This window comes from Pezoporus occidentalis, unplaced genomic scaffold (assembly GCF_034315485.1).
Source record: "Pezoporus occidentalis ecotype Australia unplaced genomic scaffold, CSIRO_AGI_Poc_V1 ctg92, whole genome shotgun sequence".
NCBI classification, from domain to species: domain Eukaryota; kingdom Metazoa; phylum Chordata; class Aves; order Psittaciformes; family Psittacidae; genus Pezoporus; species Pezoporus occidentalis.
Window position 1 is genome coordinate 33,719 of NW_026916284.1, and position 19,658 is coordinate 53,376.

At 59.4% G+C, this 19,658-nt stretch overlaps 1 protein-coding gene across 1 annotated transcript; it reads left to right on the forward strand.

The window, feature by feature from the left end:
• Nucleotides 1–11,677: 11,677 nt before the first annotated feature.
• Nucleotides 11,678–18,332, forward strand: SPDEF (SAM pointed domain containing ETS transcription factor). Its single transcript, XM_062605621.1, has 6 exons — nucleotides 11,678–12,138; nucleotides 15,953–16,426; nucleotides 16,909–17,106; nucleotides 17,184–17,240; nucleotides 17,658–17,795; nucleotides 17,902–18,332. Exons 2-6 carry the CDS (start codon nucleotides 15,982–15,984, stop codon nucleotides 18,078–18,080), a joined length of 1,017 nt encoding a protein of 338 aa, XP_062461605.1. The 5' UTR covers nucleotides 11,678–12,138; nucleotides 15,953–15,981; the 3' UTR covers nucleotides 18,081–18,332.
• The last annotated feature ends 1,326 nt before the right edge of the window (nucleotides 18,333–19,658 follow it).

The window sequence follows — 19,658 nt, forward strand, 5'->3', positions numbered from 1 at the left end:
CTCCAGGGTGCTTCCAGGCACAGTGTCATTAAACCCAGTTCTAGCCTTGTCCTTACCCCAAATCACTTTAAGAAGCAAACCACATTTGGTGTGTACTGAATTTACCAACCAACCTTTCCGCTCCAGACAAGGATGGCCAGGAAACCCATCTGGGTTATTTGTGAGGGGTGATGGGGAGCAGAGCCTGTGAGGAAGGGAGCGGGCTCAGCACAGCGCCTGTTTCGGAAGGAGGATTCCCACCGGAGCCGCACCAGGGTCTCGGGGCCGGTACAGACCACTGCGGTGCGCAGTTACCTGCTCGCTGCTGTCGGCAGTGCAGGTCCCTCGCTGTCAGGACAAGTCCCTTCAGAGCAGAGCCGTTGCCTCCTGCCCCCGTGAGCTCTCCCTTGGTGAGTGCGTGCGAGGGGATGTGCCAGAGCCGCAGCCGGGTGGTGAAGGTGAGCAGCGGCTCAGCACCGTGCTGGGGAGGGCCTGAGGCAGCCCTGAGGGGTGCAGGGGTGGATGTGAGGAGGAATCTGGCTTCAGTGATCGCATGGGGATCACCATCACAAAGTGAGGCTGTAGGCACGGCTGCATCCTTCGGTGCCCCTTGTGTGGTGTGTTCACATCCCAGCGCTTTACTGGGAGCCCTGGTGGGCTGTGTGATGAGTCTGCACATAAATGGCAATGGATCAGACCTCCTGTTCTGCGGGTGTCTTGGTGAGGCAGGAAAGGAACCCTGAATGGTGGGGATTTGGGTTTTTTGCTTTTCTTACTGTCTCTGAGGGAGCAGCGTTCCTGTATACCAGGATGGGGATGTGTGAAAGCCTCTGCTTCGGTTTGCCCTTCCCTGGTCATTGCAGGCTGCTCTTCTTTCCCAAGTGACACCTGACCACTGGAGGCACCCAGCCCAAGCATTTGCCTATATAAACTATATTGTGGAGCAGCTTAGCTGAAGCCTTTCTCTTTGCTTACATGTGATTTTGTTACTAATCCTCGCAAGGAGCCTCAATGTGTGCACACGGGGTTTGCTTTTTACCATTTAAATAAATGCCTGGAGCTTTCAGCTGCTGTTTCAGCTTCACTGAAAGCCTTAATGGGAGCAGACATCCTGCTACCTGTGCCTACGGGTATTTGTTTTGTGCCTTGAAGAGAACGCAACCCTTGAGCTCTCGGTGCTCATGGGTGCCCTTGCAACCAATCTGGGTGGGTTGGGGTTGCCTCTCTGCCCATCTTGTCATTTCCTAGTTATTTGCTGATAGAATATGTTTGTCTTTAGGGTTGCAACCTGGCGATGCCAGCGCAGGGCAATACAGGACGGTACAGGGCAACAGCATCGCGCCTTCTTGCACTGTCCCCTGAGCAGCCAGGTACCCTCAGGGATGGCTGTAACGGAGGTCATCCTGGCCCTGTGGTCCCTGCATGGAGGCTGGCGGTGGTGCAGGGTGGCAGGGCAGCCCAAGGGCTCCTGCAGTCACCTGTGAGCTGCTTGGCTTTGCTTTTTTCTGCCTGTTGATTGTTTTAGGGGGTCCAGGTTGTTGCCTGTTGGACATTATAACACAGGTTTTAAGCAGGTTTTGCTTGGCTCCTGAAGCGATGCTGCGGGAGGCAGGAGGGTGCTTTTCTACTGTGTGTGATGAACTACACTGAGGGGGGCATGCTCAGCACGCTGGGTAGTGCCCAGGACCGAACAGCAGTGTCCCCTGCTCTAGTGCTGCTCTGCAGTGCCTCGGGGTGCAGGGTGCTCCAGAGCCTCCACAGCATCCTGGTACCTGCAGGCTCGAGGGCAGCAGCTCTGACTGCAGCAGAGAAGGGAAGGGCAGGGGCTGTGAGTTCTTTATCCCCTCCACACCAGCCACATGCACTAAATCCTGCGGTGCACAGGAGGTGCTGAGGAGGGGTCTGTGCTTGCTTCACCTCTTCCCTTTGCTCTTGCTTCTCTGCAAGTACTTTGGGGATGCACAGTGAAGTATTAACAGGTCAAGAGGGAAAGGCCATGGTGGTGAAGGGGATGATGTGAGGGAGACCATGGGGAAGCGGTACAGGATCTGCATGTGCCTGCACAGGCTCGGGAATAACTTGTGGTGTAGGCTTGCTCTGGCCTCTTCTGCTGCTCACCTGCTGTACCTGTGTGTTGGAAAATACCCGGTTAAACAGGAATTGCTTAAGGAAACCTAATCTCAAACGCTTCCTACACCATCATAAAACAGCCGAGTAGTAAATGCATGCAGCAGAGACGGAGCCAGGAAGCAGATGGCACACGCAGGTAAGGACCAGCCTTGTTTGTCCCATTGAATGCTGTGGGCAGAAGTGGTACCTTCCCAACAACTTAAAGGGCGTAATGGGGGGATGTTTTACACCTATTCACAAACCAAGTAACCAGTGCAGTGTCCTGTGAGGCTGCTTGGTTGTGTTGGTGACACTGGAGAGTCGTGGCTCCATCTTCTGCCATGGTGCTGGTGTTGGGACAAGGGGATGCTGCGACCTGGGTGCTGGGGTTGACCTGAGCAGGGTGTCCTCTAGAGGAAGAGCTCATTGCTTGGCTCATTACAGTTCACAAGCTTCCCGGAGGCAGCATCCCCCGGGCTCCTGCCAGTCAGGGCTCTGTGTTTGAGCACCACCTGCATAAAACCAGTTGTAGAACCAGCTTCCCAGTGGCTCCCATGGGCTGCCCGAGCTGTTCTCCCAGCTGAGGTGTATTCCCATTCAAGCTAAGGATGTTTGAACAAGCCTGGGATTGTACGTACTGACCTTCACCAAGTGATGTGTTTTCTTGCAGCAGTCAGGTGCCAGCTCTTCATCTCTGGGGCTGCCTGGTGCTGCATTGGCTGCTTATGGGAATTCATTAAGGATCTCCACGACCAAGGATAAACCTCCTCGCAGGAGCTTTCCCACTTGCCGCAGGGCTCAGCCCTGCGCTGCTTCGCTTGGCTGGCTCCAGGTGCTGCTTCAGGTGTGTCCTGAGAGAGCAGGACTGAGCTGGGCGATGCTGCTGCTCCTCCTAAGGCACTGCAAAGCTCCAGAGCCACTGATCTCTTGCAGGTGAAGGTGCCTGGCCAGGAGGTCACGTTGCTTCGCTCCCAGGTATGTTCCCACCGAGGTCAGTGCTTGCTGTGATTTATAAGTGGGAGAAGCTGAGGCTGGAGGTCCCAGGTCCCCCCAGCCACCCCCTGGGACTGCCCCGCAGGACCCATCTAATGCCAGGAAGTGCTGGTGGGTGCCTTGTCTTTGCTCCACAGGGCTGTGGCTCATCCCTGCTGCCCCGGCTGAGCTTCTTCACCAGGGCTGATTGCCCTGAGGAGGATGGACGGATGGATGCATGGATGCATGGATGCGCTGTGTGTCCTGCACAGGCTGTGTGTTGGGTTGCAGCATCCTCCCAGCTGTGGCTGGGCGGGTGTCACCGTGTCCCACAAGGCCGAGAGGTGCGAGAAGCTGCTTGGGAATGTTCTTTATAACCAGGTTTTCCTGAAGCAGGAGCCAGCAGAGGGAGCTGAGGCTGCTCCTCCATTGGACCCCCCCCCCCGGAGCTGAGATGCCTGAAGGCAGAGCTGTCCCGTCAGTGGGGATGAGGAAGGTGTCTGAACAGCAGCAGGTCCACGCTGTGCTCCAGTTGGGAGGGTGCTGTGCTGCTGGGGGCAATGCAGGCTGCAGCCAAACCTTGCTTGGATCCAGCTGAGAAAGGGTGAGAGCTTCCCCTTAGTTGGGCCCCTGTGCCTGTTGGGGTGCAGTGGGTACCGGAGCTCTGCTGGCCAGGACCCTGCCCTGCCTCTCCACCAGGGTAAAGCAACCCTGTGGTCACCCGTGCCTACCTCCATGTAGGACAGTGGGAGGGGGGATTCAGTGTTCCTTGGGGTCCTCACGCTGCTGGCAGGGAGCAGCCTGAGCCGGGCAGGGTTTGCCAAGCAGAGGGAACCGCAGCGAGAGCCCGGCGTCCCCGGTTATCTAATCTGCCCCTGCCTTCCCTCCTCCTTGTTTGCCGTGGCCGGGTTTCCTCAATCAGCTCTGACAGCTGCAGGCTGGGCCCTGACGTCAACCTCTGGAACCCAAACCCCCGGGGTGCTGTGGGGCAGGCACTGGGGCACGGACCCCTCGCCCCCAGCCAAGCCTCCAGAGTAGGTGACAGCAGGAGAGGCCTGTGGAGCCACACGAGTCCATCAGCAGCGATGGTTCTCTGTCCCCAAAGACCCATAGGATGTCCCTTGTCCATGCTCATGGGACACTTAAACCCATCCTGCTCTTGCCCCCATTGGCGCTGGGTGCTGGTCTCACTGGTGCTGTTGGTACTCGAACAGCGCTTGGCTGGACCCTGCACAGAGGTGTGTTGAGCAGTTGTGGACATGGCTTCACAGCAAGCAGAGCTGGGGGGAGAGGGCTTGGCCAGCACCAGGTTCGTTCCTGCTCCCTCTGGTCCCCAGCAAAGCCTCCGGTGCCTTTCCATGGTGGGAAACGTGTGGAACATCATTTTCCTCCCCAACCCTCTCGCTGGCATCACTGCTCCCCTGAGCTTGGCAGCACTTCACAGCAGCCCCAGAGCATCTGTGTGTGCTGCCATGGCCCGTGGTGGGATGGGGAGAGGAGGATGAGCTCCCCCAGACACAGCTTTGGAGCATCCCGGTTTGTCCATCTCAGAAAGGAAGGGGTAAGCAGGGGCTTGATGCTCCACACATCCCTCCCCAAGCAGGGGACCTGGGATAAGCCTGCCTGCTCCGCCTTGCCTGCAGGCAGCAGAGGGGGAAAGCTGGAAGGAAATGGGTGCTGGTGCCTGAGAATCAGGTTTGTCAGAATTTTAAAGGGATCTAAATAAATAGCGATAAGGAAACGATTACAGAGCAAACAAATGGAAACTGCTTAAATGTACTCGCTGTTATTTCCTGCGGGTGAAGGGTGCAGCGCCGATGCCATTGGGCGCTGGGAGCGGGCCCCTGCAGAGGAAGATACCCCCAGGCAGCATGGAAATGAGCCTCGCCGTGCCCAGGTGTGCTTCATCCCACCACGAAAAGGGCTTTATGGGTCGTCTGCAAACACCTGTCCCCAGGTGAGCCCCTTCGTGCAGTCACTTCAGAGCAGGGATGTGCTGCTCGCACCTCCTGCGTGGTCCTGCTCAGGTTTAACCAGGGGCATTGATGTGTGCCTGCCCTGGAGCCATCCCTGCTCTGATGGAGAGCGTTCCCCTGCTCCGCTGCAGGCTGGGGGATCCCCATTGCCCTCGTGTCCCAGCCACACCAGCACTACCAGCCCTGGAGATGCCATCCCCTGCTCCGGGCTGTGGCTGTCACCACTGGGGCTTTGTTTCAAAGGGCAGCTCATTCCCATCCTCCCTCCTCCCCTCCATGGCTTTTTTCATCAGCTTTTCGCTGGGGATTAGGCAGGTATTGACAGAACAAACATTTTGCTGCCCTCAAAATCCACCACTGAGGAGAGAAGCGATGTCCTCGCTCTGCCGGTGCCCAGAGCCAGTGTGGGGATGGAGAGAGCTGGGCCCTGGGGCAGCCCTTCAAGGAGAAAGCAGGCCTGGGTCTGTCCAGAGCCCCCAGTGCTGGTCACAGTTCCACTGCCCCCCAAGGCAGGCTCTGGGAACCAAGGTGTTGAGGAGATAACGGGGCTGGGGAGTCAAGGCCAGGTTGGACACAGGGGCTTGGAGCAAGCTGCTCTAGTGGAAGGGGTCCCTGCCCGTGGCAGGGCTTGGAGCTGGAGGAGCTTTAAGGTCCCTTCCAACCCAACCCATCCCGTGATGCCATGCCCCCAGGACAAGGGTGCCCTACCCAAGCATTGCTCTCTCTGCCCGCTGCCATCTCTGTCCCCAGCTTTCTTCCAGCCCCATGGGTTTTAACCATGGCCACAGCTCCATGCGATGCTGAGGGATGTGGAGCAGCTTTAACCCTTGTGGGGTCCCTGCCCTCTGCGTGTGTGGGGTACAGAGGAGCCGTCCCCCCTCTGCACCCCTACAAGCCTGGATCCCCAGGGCTGGGCCTCTCTGGTGCCAAGATGGGAGGAGAGTGGCTCTGGTCGCTGCTGCCTTCTCCTCTCCATTCAGCTCTCAACAGGGAGAGGTGAGCACGGGGTTTAGGGTTATTTGCCCTGGGGCAAAGCCTCCTGCAGGCTCCCCAGGGGTGGATTCATAGGATCATAGAACAGTTTGGGTTGGAAAGGAGCTTAAGATCATCCAGTTCCAACCCCCTGCCATGGGCAGGGACACCTCACACTAAACCATGGCACCCAAGGCCTCGTCCAACCTGGCCTTGAACACTGCCAGGGATGGAGCATTCACAACCTCCCTGGGCAACCCATTCCAGTGCCTCACCACCCTCACAGGAAAGAATTTCCTCCTTATATCCAATCTAAACTTCCCCTGTTTAAGTTTGAACCCATCACCCCTTGTCCTGTCACTACAGTCCCTAATGAAGAGTCCCTCTCCAGCATCCCTATAGGCCCCCTTCAGACACTGGAAGCTGCTATGAGGTCTCCACGCAGCTTCTCTTCTCCAGGCTGAACAGCCCCAACTTCCTCAGCCTGTCTCCATACAGGAGGTGCTCCAGCCCCTGCTCATCCTTGTGGCCTCCTCTGGCCTTGTTCCAACAGTTCCACATCCTTTTTACTCTGAGGACACCCGAACCGCACACAATGCTCCAGGTGAGGTCTCGCAGGAGCAGAGCAGAGGGGCAGGATCCAATGGACTGAAGGCGAAACCGCAGCCAAGAGCCTACCCTGCTCTCTGGGGCATCGCGTGCTGCCCTCCTTGCCTCTGAGCCCATTGGAGCCGCTCGTCCTGCGCGCTCCCACCCTGCCCCGGCGGCTCCCACGCTCCGCAGTGGCCGCTCTATGGGGCCGTTATGCCCGGGGATCGTTTTGCCTGCGGGGAGAAACCCCAGCGGCAGAAGAATGGGGAATTTGCATTTCTCGGTGGCAGCCGCTGTGGGAAAAACGCAGCCGGGCCCCGCAAGCGGGGCTGTGTGAAAAGACAACATCGCGTCTGCTGGCCGCGGGCCCGGCCGTCTCACCTGGCTGCCTCTGTGTGCCTGGGAACAGCCACCGCAGGCGACCCCGAGCGCGGCACAGGGAGGGGATGCTGGCCCCGTTGCCGCCGGTGGGGTGGGTAAGTGATGTTGGTACCTGGCCTGCAGGGGGTTTGGATCGGGAGCATCCCCATGTGTAGGTTTCCCCTCTCTGCACCCCCAATTACTGGTGACTTGGGGGGGGGGGGGAGATCTTTCCTCCTCCTGCCAGGCTTCACCGTGCCACTGAGCTGGCGCACCCATGCCACCCTGAGCCATCTCCTCCTTGGCACCGCTGGGCAACCAGCGGCCCCTTCTAGGCTTTTAATCCCAAGAGACAAAAGCAGGAGTTTAATGAGATTGGAGTGTTTGCTGTTCCCTGCTCAAAGCCCTGCTCTTTTCTTCCTCCAGTGGATCCCATTGCTCCCAGCCCGGCCGGGTGCTCTGCGCCCTCCCCACCTGCGTCACCCGGGGTTTGCGTTTGGGATGAAGCATATGGGAGAACCGGTGCTGTGGGTATGGAAAGGGCTGGGGGCAGGAAGGGCGGTGTGGTTTGGAGGTCCAGGATGCTGCTGGCATCAGCCTGATGTATTCATCACCCACCGCCTGGTCCTTCCTTGCCCATCCTGCCCCATGGCTGGGCTGAAGGGGTGAGGATGTGGTAACCCAGAGGCAAACCTCAGAGCCTCCCGCTGCTGCGGGGTGTGAATAGCCTTTGTGCTGACACCTCCGTGCTCAGCCGAGGGATGGCTCTGGGACCTCCAGCACCACCAGCACAGAGCAGACACTGGCCCCTGTGCTCCAGGATGGGGCTGGGTTCTCCAACACTGCCTGCAAGCACCCTCGAGGGCTGCCCTGTCATGTAGATGACACCACTTGGGTATGGGACCATTTACTCTCCTTTAGTCTGTTTGCTTGGGTTTTCTTGCTCAGGTCTCCCTGCCACAGCTGGGAATGCCGGGAGCGCCTCGTGCAGCATCAGAGCCCAGCTCTTTATCAGGGTGGGCCCTGCAGGCGGGTGCCAGCTGCAATAATCGTGGCTGTTTGCGTCAAGCATACAAGCAGCCCCTGTAAACGGGGTTTATGGCAGCATCTGGAAGATGTGAAGCCAAGCAAAGGTGGCCAGGGGAGGTAATAAAGAGGAGCGGCCCTGCTTGGCCCTGGGGCTGCTTGGGAAACGGGTGTATTTGGGGTGAGGAGGAGGAGTTTAAGGAGATTCAGTTGTCTCCGCTTTGGAGCGGTCTTAGTGATGCAAGAGCTCCAAGCATGATCCTGGTGGACCTGCACAAACAAAAAGGGTGCTGGCTGCTCTGTGCATGCCTCTGAGCTCCTTCCCTTGCACTCTCTGGCCCATTGGTTACCTTCAGGGCTGCAGGGACCTCTTCCCCTCCCAGGTTCCCTCCAAGGGTAGAGGAGGCCTTGGCTGATGCCCACTGGAAGTACCCAGTCCCAGGATGCCCAAGCAGCATCTCCCTCCCTTTCCCCATGGTGGTGCCTGCTCACACCCCATATGGAGGGGTTTGGGGGGACACGAGGGGAGCAGGAGCAGCTCATGTGGATGCCAGTGTTGTGCTTCCTGCTGTTCGCTCCAGTTTGGTGTCACTGCAGGCACGCCAGCTGTGGGACTGTGACCGAAGGATGCTGCTCTGCACCGACCCCTCTCACCAGAGCATCTCCAAAACTCACCTGCAAAACCCAGCCTCCCCAGGGCTTCCTGGAGAGCAGGAGCCATGCTTCGACCGGTGAGCTGGGCAGAAGAGAGGGGACCTCTCGGAGGGTGGGCTCTGAGCAAAGCACCTGGGAGCTGGGATAGGAAATGTGGCTGGTTCCCACCTCCTGCCCTTTATGGGGAAAGAGGAGCCTGTGTAGGCTGGTTTCTGCCTTGGTCTCAGCCCAGTGAAGGGAGTATCCCCAGAGCCCTCGCAGGTATGAGGGCAGGGGCGACAGTGTTGGAGAGGGGGAAACCTAAAGGATGCTTGGTCCAGTGGCAGCACGAGAGCATCCATCCTCATTCATGCTGCTGAGCACTGCAGATCTGGCTCCCATGGGTTCACAGCTGCAGAGCAGGACTGAGCTGGGGGATGCATTAAAGGCATTCAAACTATTTCCCCATTTCCATTCTCATTGGGCTGCAGGAAAGCCTGGGAGCAGGATCCACCTCCTCTGTGAGCATCACCCAGAAGCAGATGCGGGATGCAGGACGAGGCCTCTCAGAGGGACCCAGACTTACGGCTTTGCTTTGCATGGAGACCACTGCTGTCTTCAGGTGCTGTGTGGGAACCAAAGCAGAGGAAACGCTGCTGCTGCAGGGCACCAGGAAACACCACTCGGGTCGGACACAAACGGGGCTCAATCGTCTCTGTGGTTTCTGCAGTGACATCAGGCACCTTCAATAGTTTTATTATCTATTACATGGCTGCTGATCTATTATTCTTGTGATGGAGCCAGAGATTAGCTGCAGGCAAGTGGGCAGAGAGATTCTTCCAGGCTGATTCACGAGTCCTTTCTCCATCCCTTCCCTTGGGCTGCGTTCCCAAGTTGAGGTTTCAGCCATGGCAAAAGGCACCGGAATTGGGTTGTCAGGGAGGACAAGGGAAAAGCGTTGAAAGCTGCGCACACGGGGCAGAACATCCAGACTTTATTTCCCCTCTTTTGTTGTTTCTCAGGTGTCGCAACCTGTCTTTGCCTGGTTTGCATAGGCAAGCATGTGCCGAGCCACCGATTGCGAAAGGCGGCGGTGAGAGCATCGCAGGGCCGGTGACGCCAGGCGGCTGCAGCCACCAAACCTGCTCTGGGGAGGAAGGCAGAGCTCTCACTTTTGGGCCTGGTTTTTGCTGCTCTCCCCAAGCGCAGCAAAGCAAATGTTGTTTGCCTTTAATCTCTTTTCCTTATCGGGATCTCTGATGCTACTGATAAGAGGAGCAGGGAAAGGTTTTCCAGACCCAGTTTGGCTTCCCCACGGACCAGGATGACCGGGGTCCAGGATGCTCCAAAGCAGGGACCCAGCACCAGGTACTTCCAGCACATCCCCTCTTGCTCGGTGACCTCCTGCTTGTATCCAGCATCCCCCATTGCAATCACTTCTTCATTGCTGGCTCCTTTGGGTGACTGTTTTGGTGTTTGCTCTGGTAATGCATACTAATGCAACCTAATACACAAGGGAGAGCTGGAGGTGATGTCACAGCAGGAGGTGCAAATCCAGCTCGCACAACCCGTGCAAACTGCAACCTGCTCAGCAAACTGCTGCTGTGGGATGGCCGCAGTGATTTCCTACCATGGCTTGTGTGCAGTTCATACACGGTTTCACTCTGTACCTTAAGTTTTCACAGCCAAGATGCCTGTGTTTCTATGCTATGATAAAGGTACCCGCGCTTGGAGGGCTACAGCCTCATCTCTGGAGCTGTGTTGGGATGCTTCCGCCCCTGGATCCTACGTGGGGATGCTGAGCTGGGACACGGGAGCAGGATTGGGCACGGTGCCCACTGTCCCCAGCTTCCTGCAGTGGCTCTGGCCGGGACCTGGCAGCTCTCAGGAGCTTTGCAATGGCTGCAGGAGCAGGCAGAGCTGCATCGTGCTCGTGGTACCTGGTCTGAAGCAGAGGGGTGCATCGCCCCTCAAGGGGTGCAGGGAGACTGCGCTGCGGCTGCTGTGAGGAGCAGCGCAGAGGGCAGCGGGTGGCTGGGCCCGCTCCTGGCTGTGGCACATCCCCATCTCCTGTGCCTGCCCCATGGCAGAGCCTGGGGCTCCCTCCCCACCGCTGCTGCCCCCCATGTCCTCCCAACCCACATCCCCACCACCACCACTGCCACGTGTTCTGGGCATGGCTGTGTTTACCAAAACAGGGCAGGAAAGCTCCCCCCCAGGTGCAGGAGCCTGAATCCGGGGGCAACTTTTTCCCCACCGATAAGATAACATTGAGGCGATTCAGAAGGGACAGAATCCCCTGGTCCTGGCGATACCGCGGTGAAGCCAATGCCTGGGGCAGCCGTGACACCGGGGTCGCCTCCTGACGGGGCTGTTTCCACCCCGGCGCATGGTGCTGATGGGCTGCGTGGTGCTGAGCCCGGCTGTGACGGCTGCAGGGCCACGGTGACGTGGGTCTGACCCTGGGTTGCACCACGGCTCTTTGAGGCCGGGGTTTTGTCTGACGTTGGGGTTTAGGGCATGGGAGGGTTTGGTTTCAGCAGCGCTACGTGCGCGGGGGACCTGGCTGAGCTGCTCTGCTCTCTTCATGTGTTAAAGAGGGACAATAAATACCAGCTGGGTGTCTGTCTCGGTCAAAACAGCTTTTTCCTGCTTATTCCGGTGGGGACAACCCAAGCCTGGAGCGCTGCACCTTTTGGCCATGCCCTGGTGCCTTGTGCTGCTCCCAGGCAGCAGCAACGTGGACCCTTTGGATACCCTTGGGGCATCCCTGCTGTGCGGGGTGGTTGGATTGGGGTGAGGGGCTCCTGCTGTCCCTGTAAGCCCTGAGCATCCTCACTCACAGTCCCTATTGCAAGCCCCTTGCACTTGCATAGGGGATGCTCCTGGCCCTGAGCTAGTCCAGCATGTGCTGGGGGAGCGGTGTCATGCGGCAGGGTCCAGACAGGGGCTCTAATGCATCCAATAGGTCTCTGTGCTGCAGGGTCTGGCTGCAGGAGGAGCTTTGGGTCTTGTCCCCATCTCTTGGGTGGGTGTCCCAAATGAGGATGGGAAGGGGTTAATGATGCCCAGATTTACCCCACTCCCCTCCTTGGGCCCATTTGGGTCTGAGCCCAGTGCCTTGATGCACTCGTTAAGGGTTAACCCTGGCTTAGGCTATTCAAATACCAGCACCCAGCTTGTTTGTTCAGGTAAATAAGGAAGGAATTGGATATAATGGGCAAAGGAGGCATTTCCTGAGCTGAGCACCTTGTATTCATTGCCGGCTTCCCCTCGCATGCTTTGGCTGGCTTCACCCACCCACCACCCTCAGAGCCACCTGGGGTGCCCTGTCCTCATCCATATGCCCTGTCCCCATCCTGCAGTGGGGCTACAGGGACGGCACTGAGCGGGGCAGGGTGCTGCTGGCCGCCCTCCCTGCCGGTGCTGGGGCACCCTGCCTTGGGCCATGCGTGCGGAGCACCACAGGGATGGCTCTTCCCCTCCTGCGCTGGGACCTCTGCGGTTTCTGAGCCTCAAGGTAAGCCCTGCGCTGTACTGAGACCTTTCCCCCTTCCCGGGGGTCCTACAGCCCTTTAGGCACGCTTTTAGGGTGGATGTGGTGCTACCCCATGTGAGCATCCCCACCCGCAGCTCCTTGCACCTCCAGGTGCCATTAGGGCTAAACAGGGACAGGTTGTCCCCCAGCGCGAGGTTCCTGGTGCTTCCTGGCATGGCATCACCTGGAATGAAATGGGATTTGCCAATCGGAACCCCCTCCTGCTCAGGCAGCAATGGTGCAATGAAGCCAGAGCCCCTGTGGCCAGCTCACCCGGTACCCACAGGGACACTGAGCATCCCGCAAGCCCCTCTGCCCGGCAGGGAGCAGGGGACAACGTGCTTTGGGGCCCTGTGCTCTGTACACAGCATCGCAGGTTCTGGGCAGCCCAGGGGTTGTCTCTATGCTTGGAACCCCTTTGCAAGACCTGCACGGTCTCAGCGTTGCTTCTCTGCTGGGTGGTTTTTTTCTCCGTGCTAAAGGCACATTGGCTCTAGGTTTGATTTTTGTGGTTCTGCTTGGTTAGTGAAACACAAACGCCGCTCAGGTGCCAAATCCCCCACAATATGGGCTTTCTCATGGGCAGGAGCTCGGCGGGGAGGAAGGTGCTGCTATAAATAGGAGCTTTCTGGCCCTGCATGGGGACACCAAGCTCTGCTGCTCCCTTTGGGGAACACAGAGCACCGGGGCTCCGCTCAGGCCTGTCCTGTTCCTCCCCCTGCTCCTGCTTTCCTCCCTGCACCGATGGCGAGGGCAGCCTGACCCAGGGTGAGGGGACCCGTGGGGACACTTGGTCCCCGCACCAGCATCCATGCAGGTAACGGCAGGAGGAGCTGGGGGGTCATTGGTGGTGTTGGAGATGGCTGGGTGAGGAGATGGGGGTGCAGGGTCCATGGGATGGGCTGCATCCCTCCTGCGGTACCTCCAGGGTGAGCCCTGGGCTTGCCCTGGCCCCAGTCCTGTCATTGCCAGTGACAGATCCAAGCCCTTGCCCTGGCTGAGGTGCAGATTTTGGCCTCCTTCTACCCAGAGATAAAGGGGGCTGCGTGGCTTGGACCTGGCCAAACACCATGAGGATGGTGGGTGGATGGGATGCACTGGCAGCACCCCAAACTGTCAGCAGCTTCTCAGCACCAAGGTGCTTGGTGCAGCCCTGGCTCATGCAGAGACCCCAGGTCCCTTCACCTGCTTTATGTGGGCCTCATGACACAGCTCGTGTCTTGTGCTGGCCAGCAGTTGTCTGGCAGAGGCAATGGGCTCCGTTGTCTCTCTGTGCCCCTTGGTGCTTGCATCGCCCTCCTTGGGGCCCAGGGAGGTGCGAGTCAGACCAGGGAGCAGGGGCAAAGCACCCAGATCGCAGCCCTTCTTTGAGCAGAGAGGATTCCTGGGTCCATGGGGTCCTTGTCTGCCTCTGCCTTGCAGTGCTGAGGGATGTGGGGCAGGCGGAGCTGAAGGGATGGGTTAAAGACAAACCCCACTGTCCATGGCACTGCTTCAAGCAGTCCGGGGCAGCTCTGCATCCCCCATGTCCCCAATTCCTCTCTGGACAGCAAAGCTCATCCCTGTCCCCATCCTCAGTGTGGGAGCTGGAGGTGACCCCAGAGCCTGGTCCGATCCCACCACCCGGCGGCTGCTTGGGAAGGGCTTTGGAAGCACTTGGAGATTTGGGAGGCTTCCTGAGTGCCGGGGGCCAGCCCTGCCCGATCTCGGCTGTGGCACAACCTGTTTAACTGCGGATTTAATTCTCATTAACGGGATCATTGTTTGAGGGTGGCAGTTGGGCCCATTTCTTATTTATTTAATTCCTCTTGCTCCCAAGGGCTAATCCCAGCTCTGCTCCGTCACCGGTGCCGGGTCACTGCCCCGAGCAATGGGTTGTGTTTGCCAGGAGAGCTGGGGATGACACAGGAGATCATTGTCCTCGTCCTCAGACCCCTCAGCTGCGGCATCCGCTGCTTCCCCCAGCATTCCCTGCAGTGGGGCTGAGTCCCTGCAGCGCCGTGGAGCTGAGCCATGACCTGAACCCCTGGGGAGAGCAGGAGCCCTGTCCTAGCCCCACTCTTTTGGCTTGAAAGGAACGTGTTGGAGCTGTTTGGGCTGAGCTCTTGCGGTGCCCTTTGGGGCTCAGGAATGGCAGGACCCTCCCGGCTGTGCCCTTAGCTGGCAGAGCTTTGTTGTGGGGATGGAGAAACCTCTTGGGTACTCAACGGCTCCATCCTGGTTTGGGATCTGCTCCTCCGCTACCCTGAGCCAGATCCTGCCCGTGGCAGGGTGCAAGCGTTGCAAGAACCAATTCTGTTATCACTTCCCCTCTTGCCCGGAGGCAGGATGAGCCCAAGGCTGCGCCGGTTCGGCTTTGCTGCAGGAAAGCTCTGGTGCGGAGCCCGTGCTCACCGCCAGCAGCATGGGAGAGCCAGAAAGCGCTTGCGGTGGCTGATGCAATGACCAAGGAGCCTTGTTGAGCTCGGGCAGGGGCTCTGGGGGTCCATGTGGGTCCCTGCTCCCTGTGAGCATCCCCCCTGCGCCCGGGGCTGCCCCTCCTGCCTCTGCTTTTCCAGGGAACTGCACCCCGGGGAGAGGGGAGGGAAGCGGCTTCTCAGAGCAAACAGGTCCCACCCAGCCCGGCCGCCTGCGGGCGCAGCGGGGCAAAGTCAAACACGGGCCCCCGCCCTGGGAGTACAGCGCCGGCTGCACGGTGGCTGCTCGGCCCCACGGATCGGGTCCTGCTGGTCCCAGCCGGGATGGGGAGAGGATGGGAACGGGGCCGTCATCCTGCCCTGTGCCCTGCTGCTCCATGGCAAAGGATGCGCCAGGACCCCAGAGCATCCCGCAGACACTGGGGACGAGACCCCCATCCTCTCCCCAGAGAGCCCCGGTGCTGTACATCGGGCTGGAGCTGCACAAGCTGTTACCGCTTCCCTTTTGTGCCGGGAGCAGCGTGGGGCTGGATTTAGCGCTGATCTCCTAAAGCTCTTCCTTTAATCCAGAGCGAATCAAGGAGAGGTTTGGAAGCCAGCGCCGTCTCTCAGGGAAACTGTTTGGGTGGCGGGGGGCAGCTGGGTGCTGTGCACAACCCCATGTGCCCATGGCCAGCCTCTCCCCTGGCACCCGCTTTCTCTTCCCAACGCCTCGGGGTGTCTCGTGGGGCAGTTTCCCCATGGATGGAGCTGTTCCCTGGTGTTGCTATGGAAATTCGGCAGGCTCATCCTCTTCTCCGTGGCCTCCGGGACTCCCGTGTGCTGGAGACAGATGGGGACAGGCTGATTTTGGGTAGTTTTTCTTGCAAGAGAATGAAAGGAAAGGTCTCATCTGGGGCTGTCCCCAGCCTCGGGGAGCTGGATTTGAGCTCTGTTGTGCAGGGGCATCCTTAGGTTAAAGCAGCAAGTCGTGCTTTCCATATGCAGATATCTGCCTGTACGGTTTAGGCATCCTCCGTTGCGCACAGGCTGCCCAAGCAGGTCCTCAGAGCCCCTGCGAGGCACAGGGCATGGGGTTGGGACTGAACTGCTGCCAACCCAGTGTGGAATTCAGAGGGAGACCCTAAGAGCCCGTGGTGATTGGGACCTGCTTCTCCCTCCTGTCTGCTGCAGCAGTGCCCTCCCCAGATCAGGGCAGCCCCCAGCCCCATGGCTGATCCCAAGCCTGCATTCATCCAGGCGCTTGCAGGGAGCCATGGGTCTCTTTGGATGCGTTTTCCCCTCTAACAGGCTTAGTTCCTCCCTTTGTGCCTGGCTGCTGGGCAGAGGGCAGGAGCCGGTGCCGGGCTGAGCATCTCCTTTCCTCTCCTCCTCTCCAGCAGGGTCGGAGCCGGTGCTGAGCTCAGCAATGGGCAGCGCCAGCCCCACGCTGAGCGCTCTGCTCCCCGGCCGCCTCGTCTGGCCGGACACTGCCCCACGGGACCCCCATAACCAGAGCTGGGGCTGCCCGAGCGCCTCAACCCCTCAACAGCCCCTGTCCGCTGTGTGCCTGCACTACTTCGACGTGGTTTACTCCGAGGACGTTGCCTGGACCACCGAGGACGTTGCCTGGACCACCAAGGACCTGGGGGAGCCATCCCAAAGCGGTGCCCAAGGTGGGCAAGGGGAGGCACAGAAGGAACCGGAGCAATGTCCCATCATTGACAGCCAGGGCTTGGGGCTGGGGGCCGAGGGGGACCTGCAGGCCAGCCTGCCCCTGGAGGAGCACTCACTGGAGCAGGTACAGAGCATGGTGGTGGGCGAAGTGCTGAAGGACATCGAGACGGCCTGCAAGCTGCTCAACATCGCTGCAGGTCAGTGTCCCCACAGCCATGGGGGGCAACCAGGGAGGGATGTGCCAGGGCAGGAGCTAAAGTGCAGGGTGCAGAGCCCAGTGCTGGGTGTGGGGTAACAGCGTGACTGAACCATGCCATAGAGCCAGGGAGCTGCAGGGACACGGCAACTTCCTGGTGAGCCCTTCCCTTCTCTGGAGCTGGGGGTCCCTTCCCCTCCCAGGGCATTGGTGTGAGGCTGAGAGGCACCTCCATAACTGCATCTTGGGGATGTGCGTGTAGTGAGGACTTGGATTGTCCTTTTCGCCATCCCATTTTCCCTGGACATTAGGAATGGGCAGAGAAGTGTGTGGGATTGGGGACAGCCTGGAGGCAGCTGGCATTAACTGAGCTAGGGGTAGGATTGGGTGCAAAGGGAGCAGGACAGCCCAGGTCCGAGTCCCCTGGGGTACTGCTGCCATTGGGCATCACCGAGATCCTCCTTGGGGTGTTACTGCCTCCAGACCCCGTGGACTGGAGCCCCAGCAACGTGCAGAAGTGGATCCTATGGACGGAGCACCAGTACCGGCTGCCGCAGATGGGGAAGTCCTTCGAGGAGCTGTCGGGAAAGGACCTGTGTGACATGTCCGAGGAGCAGTTCTGCCAGCGCTCCCCTGCCTGTGGGGACATCCTGCATGCACACCTCGACATCTGGAAGTCCGGTGGGTGCTGGGGACCGCGAGGGGGGGCGATCCTGGCAATGGGAGATGCTCCTCTGATGCCTGCTCCTGCCTTCCAGCTGCCTGTATGAAGGAAAAAGCCAGCCCGGAAGATGGGAGATACTGCGAGGAGTTCTGTGAGGACGCAGCTCCATCGGCCTCACTGCTGCATCAGACAGGTCTGGGGTGTTTGGGAGGTTGCTCCCTGTTTAATTGCCATTATCTGGTGTGTGGGAGCAGCTGCACCTGCAGCATCCATGTGGCTGCACTCCCTCTGCCCCACAGCCGCCCTTGCAAAGTGCAACCAAGGGGAAATGACCACAAGACTCCTGCACCCTGTGAGTCCCTGTGGGGCTGTGCCAGGGCAGGAAGGAGCTGTTTTCCCAGCTCCAAGATGGGGAGGACAAAGCGATGTTTCCAGACCCAGCCTCTGGAGATGGATGAGCGTTGAGCTGGGGTTTTCCAGATGAGGACTCCTGTAGGTCCCCAGGACAGTGCAGAGCAGCGCGGTTCCTCTCCTCCCTCATCTCACCCATCCCTCTCCACTGTAGGAGGTGATGCTGCCCAGGCAGACAGCGAGGTGGACTCATCCTGCACTGGCCAACCCATCCACCTGTGGGAGTTCCTCAAAGAGCTGCTGCTGAAACCCCACAACTACGGCCGCTTCATCCGCTGGCTCAACAAGGAGAAGGGTGGGTGCTCCGGTGGCCCCACAGTGGGTGCTGGCGGGTCCGGGGTGGCGGGGTGCAGACAAGGCTGTAACCCCCCCCCCCCCCCCGGGCCCTGTTTCTCTCCCAGGCATCTTCAAGATCGAGGACTCGGCACAAGTGGCGCGCCTGTGGGGCATCCGCAAGAACCGCCCGGCCATGAACTACGACAAACTGAGCCGCTCCATCCGGCAGTATTACAAGAAAGGCATCATCCGGAAGCCCAACATCTCCCAGCGCCTGGTCTACCAGTTCGTGCACCCGGTCTGAGGGGAGGCACCCGCGCCCCGGCAGGGACAGGGCACCCTCGCTGCCTCCCCCTGCCTCCCAGCCACAGAAACCATCTGCCAGCGCCAAGGACCGGGGTGCTGAGGGGCTCCATCCCACTGCCAATGGACCGCGGGACTCCTGTCAGCACCCAGCCTTGGAGAGGAGGGATGAGCCCCCGGCTAAGGGATAAGCACCAGTGTGGGGTTGATGGGGGGGAGATAAAGGCAGATTAAATCTGTGCCTGTCATGGGGCTCCCCACAACCTTGGTGCTCTTTGCCAGGGATTGACGGTGGGAGAGGAGCTGGGGGACACAGGAGTCCTGCCCTCAGGTCTCTTGCCCTGCCACATTGTCCCTTTACCCTACAGCCCCAGGGCATTGCCAGGACACAGGGGCCAAGCTGGACACCTCAAGATCCCCACGAGCATCAGGGGGATGAGAGCCTGTCCCCATTTCACCCCCAGCCCAGCTGTGGGACCCGCTGCCCTCGGTGCCCATTAGGAGTGATCCCGTGCGGTGCAGTGGGGCTGCTCTGGATTGACCCTAACAGAGCATCTCCTGGCCCTCAGCTCCGTTCAGGATGGGGGGGGTTCTGCCCTTTGCTGCACCTCAGCTGTAAGGAAAGGGGCTGCCTGCATTTTGTGCTCACAGTGGCCAGGTTTCTCCCTCCCTCCCGGGGGCTGGCTGCGGGTGGCATCGCCCCAGCCATTGTTTGGGGAGGACAAAGCGCAGGCATGAGCTGGGACAATGGCATCTGAAGGGACGAGGGCACCTGCGGCCGCCCTTGGCTGTGCCCATGCGGGAGCAGCCTGGCACCAGCTGCACCCAGGGATGCTGGGTCCACAGGCATCCCCTCAGATGGGCACATCCTCCCTTTGCTTCCCGGCTCTGCTTTGCCCCTCTGCAGGGATTTGGGGCATTTTGCAAAGGGAGCAGCTCTAGAAGGTGGGTGCAGGGCTGTCCACCATGGGCAACCCTGCAGTAGTGGGGGGGTCCCCTGAGTTGGGACCGCATCCTTGGGCATGGCATCACCCAGAGCCTCCCAAAGCCCCCGGGTCCTTGGCCTTGGCACAGAGCTCTTCCCTTGATTTGGATTTGTTTTTTTTGGACTGCCTGATTCCAGAGTTCTGGAAAAGGGAGGTGGCACATTTGCCACTTCCCTCTGGACAGTAAATCAGAAACACAGCCCCGCAAGCCTGGGCTGGGACAGAAACCCGGGGCTTGCTTAAACTGCACATTTCCCAACAGCCTGAGTTACCTGGCGACGTTGGTCTTTTATATTACATCTCTATTTGTTTATTTGCTCTCTGGTTTGGGCTGCTGGCAAGTTGTGGTTTAGGTTCAGATGATGGGGGGTGATGGGCCCCGGGCACCACGAGATGCTCTGTGGGAGCTTTAAAAGCAGAAAAAAACCCTGGTTCTTGGTGTTTTGGTTTTAATTTAACGTAGCTGCCTGTGATGGCTCCTGCCCTTTGGGGTTTGCCCTGCCTGTTTCATACTGCTTATATGGCAGAGAAGCAGCCACGCTTCCTCCAGCCCTGCAAGCATCCCAGCTGGAGGGATGGAGGGCACTGAAAGA